The sequence below is a fragment of the Rhinolophus sinicus genome, linkage group LG01, assembly GCF_036562045.2.
Source record: "Rhinolophus sinicus isolate RSC01 linkage group LG01, ASM3656204v1, whole genome shotgun sequence".
Classification (NCBI taxonomy): Eukaryota; Metazoa; Chordata; class Mammalia; order Chiroptera; family Rhinolophidae; genus Rhinolophus; species Rhinolophus sinicus.
Genome location: NC_133751.1, coordinates 61864759 through 61877295, shown reverse-complemented (window position 1 = coordinate 61877295; position 12537 = coordinate 61864759). Strand labels below are relative to the sequence as shown.

General features: G+C 42.6%; 1 protein-coding gene across 5 annotated transcripts in view; it reads right to left on the bottom strand.

The window, feature by feature from the left end:
- ILDR1 (immunoglobulin like domain containing receptor 1) overlaps positions 1 to 12112 on the bottom strand; it is a 39122-nt gene extending 27010 nt beyond the window's left edge. For all 5 annotated transcript variants that reach the window (XM_019714051.2, XM_019714052.2, XM_019714054.2 and 2 more), the window contains exon 1: positions 11861 to 12112. In XM_019714051.2, the coding sequence (XP_019569610.2) occupies positions 11861 to 11915 (55 nt within the window). In that variant the 5' untranslated portion in view covers positions 11916 to 12112. The remainder of the gene's footprint in view (positions 1 to 11860) is intronic.
- Positions 12113 to 12537: the final 425 nt, after the last annotated feature.

The following is a 12537-nucleotide window of genomic DNA, read 5'->3' as shown; positions in this document are numbered from 1 at the left end:
ATTAACCAGTGGATGTTGGCAGCACAGGTCGACATAAGCATAAAGCAAATAAAACAAAAATGATCAGATTGTGACAAAATTTATCAGGAAAGACTTGAAGGAATTAAGAGTTTTTCTTTTTAAAAAGTCTCTTCCTTGCCCTCCAAATCTACAGACATACTCCAGGTCGGCCTGGAATAGGAACCTGGTGGCACAGAAATGTCAGGTGGGACTTTGGCACAGTCAGAAGTTCATACATAATCGGCATCCTGTAATGTTCCTATGTCAATATGTTTATAGGCCAGATTATAGGGAATGTTCTCATGGCAGGGTTAGGGAAGAGTAGTACTTAAACTTGAGCATGCACCACCAGAAAAGACTTGTAACAGACCAGATCGAGGTCAGCACGAGTTTCTGATTCAGTAGGACTTGGATGGGGCCCCAAAACTTACATTTCTAACAAATTTCCATGAGATGCTGCTGCTGCTGCTCTGGGTACCATATTTTGAGAAACACTGGTATAGAGTAGATTTAAAAATTATAAACCTCTTTCCCCTTAATGAGGGCCAAGGAGAAAAGGGTTCAAGTTGGGGTTCTCAGGAGGAGCTGCCTTCATTTGGACTGAGTTACTCCACAAACAAAACAAATATTGTCACCCCTTTTACACAGCAGCTGAGTGGGCCTGTCTCAATGGCCAGGGCCACATGGTTCGGAGTCCTGCCTCACCTTCTGGACACAGCACTCATATAGCCCATGGAGGCTATAATGGGCATCTGTACCCGCTTCTCTCTCATCCGTAGAGAGAGAGCAGGATGCTGCTCAGGACAGTCTCTGGCCCCCAGAAGTGACCTGAGCCATCTCCAGGGCTGGGCTGTGATGAGGAGGTGCCTGTGACAACCACGCTGGAGAGGGTCTGCAGAAATGCGGGGGAGACCTGTGGGTGGGGAAGACTTTACGAAGGAAGAGATTTATGCTAGACCCTAAGACTCAGGTAGGATTAAGATTATATATGAAAAATAGGGATTGGGCAGAGAAACTCTTCATTACAGGACAGAAGAAATAAGTGAGCAAAGGCCCTTAGCAGGAAGGGGCAGTTACTTGGGGAACCTGGGGGGAAGAAACCAAGCTGCCATCTCTGGCTTTATGGAAGACACAGGGGGTAAATAAGGTGGTGCTGGTGGTGGTGACTGGGAGGTGGAGAGATGGAGTGGAGTCTATATCACACTCTAATGTCTATTTCTAGTTAATGGATAATCACTGAAGGCTTTTCTGAAGAAGAAGAATAGGATAAGAGTGGTGTTTTTAGGAAGATAGATGATCTCCTTAGTCAGCTGTGAATGGAAAAGAACATCATTTTGAAAACAAGCCATCAGTAGTTTGGGGTAAAAATAGCTGCTGTCTCTACCAGCTGTAGGATTCCTGGAAATCAATCCAATCTGAACGGAAGAGCCAGTGACCAGTATCTCAAGCCTATCATGGATTATATCATAGTCTGCTTTTTCATTTTTGCTTCTCTGTCCTCACCACCCCATTTGTTTTTTTCCAGAACTGACCTGAAATAGACTTTGGAGATTTTTGCCCAACACAGCTTTAAATGAACAGTAGAAGGAGCTACAGGTAAGAGTTTTGAAAATGAATTTGTCAACAGTAGCTTATTTTGTATAGTAACACAGATGGATTAGAATAGAGAAAATAATACTGATTTATGGTCTAAACAAAATCCTAGGTTCACATAGCACTTTCCAATATGTTCTCTTACACACTAAATATGATCCCTGGGAGGAGAGAAGCTGTCATTTCATACACAGCAGATCTGAGACTGGAAAAGGTAAGTAACTTGTCTGCGGTCATTCAGTTTCTGAGAGGATATGAGTAAAGATTCTTCCCCTGAGCAGTGCTCTTGTCACTCTACTTGGCTATTCATTAAATAAAGGAAGATGTGTTTGTATTCATTAGCTTGCAAATAATTGGAGTATGGAGCCAGGCTACACCAGCAATAATTAGTATACAATTGATACCGTGATTAATAACCTACATGTTCTTTATTTTCCTGAATGGTAATTCAACATAAACAGTAGTTTATCCAAAGGGCGCTAGTCAACATTTTCATAGAGGTTGAACATGTGGAGGGGGGTAGGGTAGGTTTGCTGGGAGTCAGAGGAGGGAATTTGGTTGGAGCCAGAAGTTGCTCTAGGGTAGCTTTGAAGATTGCTGAACCTGACACTGTGGGAGGACAATGGGACTGGGGTGATCACCCTCATTACCGAATCCTTGTTCAGCTCCCTTTCCATGAATGCCCTTATTATGGGCAAACCACACCTAGGGTCACACAACTCACCTTTACCAATGTCAGCACTGGCTTTGGTACCTGGGCACTACTCTTTTATGCTCTCTTCAATTTCATCCCTTATGTGAATTTCAAGCCTTAAAATATGCCACTCTCCTAGATGTTCTGACCATATTGAGCTCACTCACCCTCCCTCCAGGGGTTTGCCAGCCCCACAGTATCCTGCACAGCTCTCAGACCTTCATCCCCTGCCATTCCCACCTTCACAAGGAAAGTGGGGAAGAGTCCCAGGACAAAAGGTACTGAGCAAACAGCAAACCCTTCTCTTTTTCTCAGTTGTTGCTCTGGATCTCAGTATCTACTGTGCTCTGGGCGGTGTACATACATTGTTTCTAACCCTCACAATCCCCCTACTGGTGGGATCATCTACGTGGGCAAAAATTCAGACAATAAGTCAAGCTTTCTCAGCCTCAGGATTTGAACTTGGGTCTTGCTGACACCAAAACCCAATCTTTCCCAAGCAGGCAAGTTTGACCTTCCAAGTGGAAGTCAGGCACTGGACTCTAAAAGCAGGAGGATTTTTCAGATTGGGAGGAAGAGAAAGGAAGTAGCACGTTCATCTCAAAGGCCAATACCTCCCATCTTTCTTTCCTTTAGCCTGTAACTTCTCTGTAAAACGAACCACACTGGGCAGGCACACTACTAGCAGAGAACGTTTTCAAGAAGAGGCCAAAGGCCGCAAAATCTGGGCTGAAAGTAGGAACAGATTCAAAAAGATAAATGTTCTGCTTTATAGACTACATGTTTGCTCTTTTAAACTTAGTACTATGAGTTTCCAAAGTCATAAATTTTCTTTCTATTATTAAATTTCCTTCCTCCTATGGCATATTCTTCTCCTCAGTTCATTTCCCTCTAATTTCCTAGCTGTCTCTATCAATTCTGAAGACTGACTTCCTGAGTTCAGATTCTGCCCATTCCCCCATCATCTAAAAGACCCAGCAAGTTATTTCCAAACTCCAGTTGTTTCTTTACACGAAATTGGGATAATGCTAATACTTGCCTGATAAGGTTGTGGTGAGGATTAAATGAGATAACAAATGTCCAGCATTTAGCAAAGAGCCAGGCACATACTAGACACTCAATAAACAGTAGCTGTCATTTGTATCATTTGTGCATATCTTGCCTACCTTAAAAGCTTGAGATAGACTGAGAACAGTATGTAAAAGTACTTTGAAAGAACTAAAATGATACAAATGAACACTTTCACTACTGTCTTTTCTTTGCAAAATGAGTTAGTGCATTAAAAGCTTTTAAAATTGTGTTGTTTTGTACCCTCCCAAACCCATCCGCAATTTGCCTCCTCTGTGAAAGAGGAAGGGAGGGAGACCTGTCATTTAAGGGTAGAAAGATAACTTCAGATGAGATACCAGAGCTCATGGGAAGGAGAGAAGGGGAAGGGGATTCTCTGTTTCCCGCCATGAGGTACTTTCCAAGACTGCTGATGTGCAGACTGGGGACTACCATCTGACATTAAAGTGGAAGGAAAACATACCAAAAAAGACTGTCTTTACAACTAAAAGCCATGTGTTCCCGAATACATGATACCTTTGTACATTTATTTATTCAGTCGTCTCTGTCTAGAATCAGATTGGGCAAGATGTTTTACAGTTTCTAGAACATATGATCCACACAGTACAGGGATATAGGTGCAAAACTTTTTTTTTAACTAAGAACTATTTTCAGAGGACCAGATGGCATTTCCCCTCCTTTCCATGTAAAGGGTCCTGTTTAGAAGTGGGTGGTAGGCAGGGAGGGAGAGCAAGGTGTTTTCTGGAAAGAGACAGGGGCCTACCACGTTTCCCCAAAAATAAGACGCAGCCGGACAATCAGCTCTTAAGCGTCATTTTGGAGCAAAAATTAATATAAGACCCGGTATATAACATATCATATCATATTATAGTATATAAGACCCGGTCTTATGTTACAGTAAAATAAGACCAGGTTTTATATTAATTTTTGCTCCAAAAGACACGTTACAGCTGACTGTCCGGCTAGGTCTTATTTTCGGGGAAACACGGTAGTGCTGACTCTGATGGAAGGTCTCAATTCCTAAGTATTTTTCAGGTACCCAGGCACCTCTGCTCCACTAAGCAGATTAATGAAAAGTACACAGGTTTAATCCTATCAGAGTTTATCTCTGAGCAAGCTATCTCCCCAAGTATATTTGCTATCAGTACTTGTTACATTTCCTTAGATAACAGTGCAAATACGAGAGAAATGAAGGGAAGAGGAACTGGCAATGAGTCCAGACAATAAGCACGAGCTCCAGAGCGTTAGAAGAGAAAAGGGGACAAAGAGAAGCAGGACATGGTGGGGGAGAAATTATGTCTATGCATGACATGTTTAACAAAGGTCTGGCATGTGCTACTCAACAGTGCTGGGGGGGGGGGCGGGGGGAGTTGCTAACCATGTGGCTACCCTGGGGAGCAAACTGACATATGCTGAGCACTTACATGGTGTTAGACACGGCAGTAGGTGCTTTATTATATGGTATCTGGTTCAACTTCTGCAAAAAGACCCATGAGATAAGCTGTATTTTTATCTCAATTTCATAGGTGAGGAAAATCCTCAGGGAGCTGAAGTAACTGGTTTAAGGTCACACAGCTAGTAAGTAGCAAAACTAGATTTAAATTTACACCTCTAAAATTCCAAAGCCTTCACTGTTTCCAGTGCACCACCTAACTGCCTTCTGGATAAGTTTTCTAATGTGCAAGTTTAACCCTTTAAGGGATATTCACAAATTTAAGGCATATTCACGGATTTATTATTTTAGCCATTTTGTACAAAAATTCCTTTCTGCTTTTTTGTTTATAAATATAAAATAAGTAAGAAACTTCAAACAATAAAGTAAAAAGTTCCTCCTTGCTTGCCATGAATTCCACTCTCCAGAGGTACCACTGTTGATAATTTAGTGTATATCTCTCCACATCTTTTCCTATGTGGTTCTTTAAAAAAAAAAAAATTAATCATGTACATTGATTGGCAACTTTGATTTTTTTTCTCCAAACTAAAGATATACCATTATATTCTATATCAGTACATATAGACCTTATTATTTTAGTGGCTACCTGAAAATTCACTACATGGATGAACCATAATTTATTTATCCATTTTCCTAATGATAGACATTTGGATTGTTTCTGATTTTTCACAAGCAATGCTGACCCGAGCTGTTGAAATAAATATCTTTACATAAAGCATTTCTTCACATGCATGCCTTCCAGTAAGACATGTTTCTCAAAGTGAGATTGCTGGGTCAAAAAGAATAAGGCTTTTATATCTGAATAGAAAGTTCAGGAAAAAACTTTATATTCCCATCAACAGTGTGATAGTCCTTTGGTTTCACCACAATCTTTCCAACAGGGGAAAACATCAATCTTCAAAAAAAATTTTTGATAAACTTACCAGGTGAAAAAATAGCCACTCAGGTGGTTTGAAATTGATATTCCCTTGGTTATTAGGGGTAGAGGACAAGACCTGGTTGAGAGGCAGATGCTCGGAGTTTCCCAACATCAGTCACTCAGGTCAGTGACTCATCCGTGTCCCCACATGCTAATATCAGAGCATATGCAAATTTGGGTCTCACCAGAGACAAATTTCTATGTGCCTTGGGCCTTCAGATGTCAGTCTTTCACCCATTCATTGAGTACCTACTATGAGCCAGGCACTATTCCAGATAATGAGGGTACAATAGCAAATACGAGAGACAATGTCCCTACATTATTGAAACGTATACTCTTGGTGGGAGAGTCAACAATAAACAAGTAAACACACAGACAAGGTACTTCATGGCTCAGCTTTATAGGATTGCTTAGAAACTGCTAGGGCTTTGAATACCAAATTCTACTACTGTACAATAAGGGACAAAACAGACACATGGATCCAAGTGCTCCTGATAGCTCTTCTTGGTTGTTGCAAATTCTAAATCAAGCCCCCAATCTAAATCACCACCCTTCCATACAAAATTGGGCCTCTCCCACATTTTGCATCTCAGTTAATGGACAAGACTAAAAAGCAGGAATCTTCCTTGACATCTCTTTCTCCCTCACTCTCCATATACTATGTATTATCAAATTGGGTTTATTTAGTTCCTAAGCATTTCTGGAATCTCTAGCTCTCTGTCCAACTTCACTCCCACCCTCGTACAAGCTACCGCACTTCCAGCCTAGATAAGCCTCAGCCTAACTGGCACCTGCACACACTCTGGTTCTCCTCCACACTGAGGTCAGTCTCCCAACTCCTTCTCTTTAAAAATCTCCAAACGCTGTTCACTGTTCTTAGGCTGAACCCAAAGCCTCCAACCATGACCCATATGAAGCCATGCACATCTGGTCCTACCCACCCCTCTGGCCTCATCTCCACCACAGGCGCTGTGACTTCCTCCACTCAGTCAGGCTGACATTCTTCACTCCCCTCATACTCACTGAGCTCCTCTCCAGCCGTCTTGCACAGGCTCCACCTTTAGTTTGAAAGGACGAGTCCTCAACTTTCTAGGGAGGGTCTCCCAGATGAGCAACATCCATCTAGTATATGCTCCTGTGGTACCTTATAGATCTTTCTCACGGTTCTTGTCAGAGCTGTATTTCTACATTTGCTTGTATTTCCTTTAAGCATCATCCTTGCTTGTATTTTCCTTTAAGCATCATGGGGCCAGTCCAGGTTTGCTTTTGTTCGCACACCTGCTGGTTCATTATCCAGCATTTCATTCCACTGTATTTGCACTAAACATTTGCTGAATAAAAGAATGAATAAATTCCTAGGAGACAGGCTAAACTGCTTGGAACAAATTCTAAGTGCTCTAAAAGTACAGAAAAATAAATAAAGTTAACCACTTGTAGTATGGACAGACAAAAAGCAAGAAAGAAGGGTACATGCTGGGGGTAGGGGGCATGACAGCATGCAATCCCATTGTGGACAAGGCTGCCCAAGTTAGTGAGGTCAGAATGAGTGAGCCTCAAATTCCAAACAGAGAACTTTAACACACTCTTAGAAACTATGGGGATCTAGTGAAGGTTCTTGGAGGATTAACGTAAAGGCAGGAAAGATTAATGCAGGTAAATTAGCCTATCATCTGGCTAGAAGATGGCTGGAACTAGACAGAGAGTTAGCAGGTGTAGAGGCAAGGAGATTGTTAAAATGCTTAAAGTGGGCCAGTGTGACATTTGTTGCTGGGAATAGAAAAGAGTGGGCAGATCCTAGAATCAAAACTTGATTAACCAGGTTTGTGAAATGAAGAAAGTGTCCAAACTGCTTTCCTCTGACCCCATCTTACCCTAAAATTTATACATCAGAAGATACAGAAATAAGGACTGGAGAAAGATGACATGATCCCAGTCTTCCTGATTCTTAAAAACACTCAATTTTATTTCTCCCTCAAGGCCTTCAAACAAAGAAATAAAGTCTTAGGTTGAAAGAAACCTAGGCAGACAATACATTAATTACCCACCGTGTTATTCTACTGCATTGTTGTTGGGGCAAGATGTTTAATAAGTAGCATTTAGTTAGACATCCAAGAGGCAAACTATTTCTATTTCTGCATACCAGGATCCAGTTGCACAAAACGAACCAGCTCCACAGCATGAAACAGGTGAAAGAGCAATGGACTAAGAGTGAGGGTGCCAGCGTTCTGGTCCCAGCTCTCAAACTAATTTCATTGTGTCCAACTGAGATGTGTGACTTCCCTGGACACAGATTTCCTTATCTGTAAAACTGGCCGGGAGGGGAAAACAGGGACTGAGAGTGATTTCTGCTTGTGTTCAGCAGAGCACTGGGATTCTAGGGAGGTACTTCAGGGGGCCCCCGTGGGAACAAGGGAGGAGCTGAGTGCAGCCTCCCATCCACTACCTATACCCACCTCAGCCTGAGAAACTCCACTTTACTATCTACTATGTCAGGGATCAAGATGCCATTAAGTCTTCAGTATGATCCCAACCTTCATCCTTACCACTGAGTGAAAATTACTAGCTTTAGATGCTTTCTAAGAATCTTGTCCCTTAGGAGTCAGCTGATTTCCCAAAGAATGATATTACACGTTGACAGCTGTGTGGATCTATAAGTTAACACCACTCTTACGATCTTAAAATTTTTTCACAAAAGCACAAATGACACATAACCTTTTAAAATTTGGGGGTGGGAGGTGGGCGTGGGAATGGGGTAGAAACTGAACTTTCAGGAATAAACTTTGAGATTGGATGAAGGTAACCAGAGCTGTTAGCCAATAACACAAAAAGGGCTGCAGGTACTTACTTTAGCCTTACCTTAATGTTTGTTTTAAGGAGCAAGTATCACTGGTGTGATAAAAATTGACTTCTTTTTAGAGAAAAAAAGAACAAAAACAAAAATCTCTGACAACTGATTTCTTCACAGCTCAGAGCACAGGGACTGTGGTGACTTTCCAGGACTCCCTGACCTCAGAGGCTTCATCAGGCGCCCCACGCCACACGAAAGAGCAAGTACCCACATCTGACATAATTCACGAGTGGCCCGTACTTTCAATTGCAGAAACTTGGATGCTAATCAGATTGGGTTGATTCTTCTTTAGAAACAGAAGAGTGAAAGACCAGAAAGAACATGCTCTAGTATTAGGGTTTTCCGAGATTCTTAGCGCAGTTTGCGGTGGATTTTGGGAAACTAACCTGACTGGATTTTTCTCTTTAATATTGTTAATTTGGGGAATATTTTCTATCAATTTAAATGTTATTAAAATATTTAATGTCAATTTGTTATTCTTTTATCCAACATAGGAAGGGTGTGTGTGTGTGTGTGTGTGTGTGTGTGTGTGTGTATACCCTGTTTCTACTTTATAAATCTTATATATATGTGTGCACATGTCACATATAAATGGTATTTCTTACTGGGAGCTGTGAAAAAAAGTTTGAAAAACATTGCTTTGGTACATACTGGGTGGGAGTGAGAGAGGAAGCGGATCTTCACCAGTCTGATCTTAGAGACATTTTAGTAAGATTGGTTTAAAAATAAAGAAGTGAGTCCAGTGGGGAGGGACCCAATATTTCCTGAGTGATGACCACGTTGCAGACACAGTGCTCGACCTTAATCCCCACCCCAATGAGAGTTGGTCTTGTTGGGCGGGGAGAGCGGAGTGGGGAGGGAAGAGGCTTGTCAGGGATTCTGCCCGTTTTCTAGATTAAGGGAGATTAAGTGATTCCTCCAAAATTACAACTAGTAAGAGGCAGATTCTGAAATCCAACCTGATAGTCTTCTGACTACTAATTACAGTTTCTTAGCTGTAGGGGAAGGGAGAATAGGGAACCTAAACTGCTTCTTTAAAGATAGCTTTCAATAATCCTACTCGGGTCTAAATCACGATTACCGTTACCACCGTGGCGTACATTTATTAAGCCTTCACTTTGTTCCAGGCAATGTATGAAGTGTTTTAAACCCTTCATTTCATTTAATCTTCACAAAAAGCTTATGAGATATATACTATAATCATCCCACTTTACCAGAGGCTTTCAGCACTTCAGTAAGTTGACAAACGAACATCACAGATGCAAAATCCAAATGCACATTAAACAGCTGAATGCAATTTATTTACATTTCCTATACATACTCAGGGAAAATTTCTGCTCAAAGAGCTATTTCCCCCTCAAAGTGTTCGAGTCAAAACAGAAATTGAGTTGAAATCTCAATTTCTCACCTCTGAAATAAAAATGAGAGATGCTCACTTAGGACTTTATCCACATCTAGCATTCTCTGGTTCTAAAATGTGTCATGCAGGCAGGCTTCCATTTAAAGAATGCCAGGCAAACACAGCAGTCTGTATTATTTCAGTATCCTGGCTGCGCCCACTGCACGGCTGGCGCAAGAACACCTAGAGCTCAGCTTTCTGAAGTCCCTGTCCGTTGAGCAACTTGCTTACTAGAAGAATATACCCTTTGGTTATCATCACTGTATTTGAAAAATGTTCAGTGTTCAATATTCTTCATAAAAATTGAATAGCTTTTAAAACATTATGCTGGTGATTTAAGGATTGGGGTTTATACCCCAATGGGATTTTTGTATGTAAGGCTTCTTTTCTTACCCTATTGACCTGGATGACTGCTGTTTACAAAGTTTATGCTGGCTCCTCTCTGGGCCCTTCAGCTCAGGAGCACTCTGGGGATATTGTACCCAGCGGCAGAGTTGTGAGTAGACCTCTATTTTCCTAAAAAGGCAGCTCAAGTAGCTTCAGAAATCCCTACCTGCTGTGGACTTGGAGCTGAACATACAAAGCACAGGAGAGAAAACTGCAAAACTGGGGGATTTTTATGATTTTGCTTTCATAGTCCAAACTGATGACTGCTCTAGTGGAATTTCAGGCACTTCAGTTTAGGTGAGGTTTATTTAGTCCATTGCCTTGTGTATCACGGGTATCCAACATCTAGTCTTGTCAGCTTCAGATAATTTGTAGGCCTTATATCCTGCAGAAAATGCGGTAAGCTAGAAGACCTTAGGGATACCAGTTTTCTAGTTTTTCCACCCTTTTGCGATCCTCCCTCCCACGCTCCCTCAACATTTAGCTTAAGTTACTGTAGAATGAGATTTCGTTACATTTGAGTGATTTCCATGTCCTATGAAGCTTGTAAAAATGGAATTGTATCTTTTCTCTCAAAGAAATACAAGACTCAGATTGGTCTGTGGGCCAATTGAGCTGACCTCCCACTGACAAAGAGGTAAGTTGTGGGGAGGAGGGACAGGGAAAATGAAACAGGACAGAAATTTGAAGAGAAATGATCCTGCAAAAGATCATACCTACATCCTAACTGAAAACGGCTGGAAGAGCCTGCACATTCTATTATTCAGCTCTCCTTTCCTACTTGGTTTCACTCATGCAGATACACACTCCTGTCATATTCCCAAGAGATAAAAACTGAGACACACAAAACTATGCTTTCCAAAGCAGACAGGGGATGGGCTTGGAGACTGCAAATGAAGGAGTGGGTGGGTGGGTGGACACCTGATGGGGAGACATTGAGCGAGGGAGAAGTTAGGGAAGTGGGTGGATATCAAGAAAGTAGGAAAGTGACCCTGAAGCTAGCTAGCAAAGAGCTACGTGTTGTGGTACCGTAAAATAGATTCTGAATCATATCGAACACCCATTATATATACTTGAGGGCACATTATAATGTCGCAGTTGTGAAATAAATGTATTTCTGGCTAACATTTAGGTTGTGCCATACCTAAAACCTAAAAGCAAGTATCGGATGAAAGGAAAAAGTAATTAGGAATTGTAAAAGTGGTGTTACCGCACCTATCAATTCAGCTTTACAGGCCTAATGACTGCAGCAGGGGAAGCCTAGAGGCTCCGGATTTCTGAGTTGCACCTGTTTCTGAAGGGCCTGGGCTAATTAATAAAAGAGAAAAACAACAGATTCCCACAGGCAGAAACTCGATCCAGTCCCTGCACCTCCTGGCGCAGCCAGACCACAGCCCAGGCCTCCACTGCCCAGCCTGTGGCCAGTTCAGCAAGGCCAGGCAACAATGGCTTCCCATCTCCTTGGGCGCCAGGGTGGGACCCATTTCCCCACGGCTCACCTGTTGGGAGCCAGGTGAAGAGCAGCAGCCAAGGCGCAGGTAGCTCGGGGCCCATGATGGCCCCTCTCTGGCCCCTTAAGCTCAGGGGCTCTGGCGCACTGTGTCTCTCTAATCAGCTGCCGCCCGTGGACACCGCACTTCTCCAGCAATCCCTCCGCTTCCCCCTCACTGTGCGCAGCAAGGAGGGAAGGCCGGCCCTGGTCCGAGGGCGGGTACCGGCGGGCTCATCCCCACCTGAGGCGCTCCCGCGGCTCCGCCTCCCGCACCGGCGCCGCCGTTTCCTGCTCCGCCCTCGGCCTCCGAGCCGCGGCCACCTTTCCTACCTGCCCCCGCTACCTGCCCCCGCCCCTCTGCAGGCTGCCAGGTATTTCTCCCCACCGAAACGCCATCTCCTGGAAAACGTTAACTATTTTCCTCCAGAAGTTCTCGGAAAAGCTTACCCCTGATGTCACTCCCTCTCTTTGTAGTAGAATTTTGTAAATAAACTCTCTAGGGAGTATTTCCTGCGTTTTATTTTCATTCACTCATACGTGCTTGGAAAAACATTCGGGTTTTTTTTTTGTTTCTTTTTCCCCCACTAAAAACACAGTAATAATGAAGTTTGCACATAGTGTCATGTTTTCCAGAAACTAAAGATGTAGGGTATGAACTAGAGAAATAAACTTAATTTTCCACAA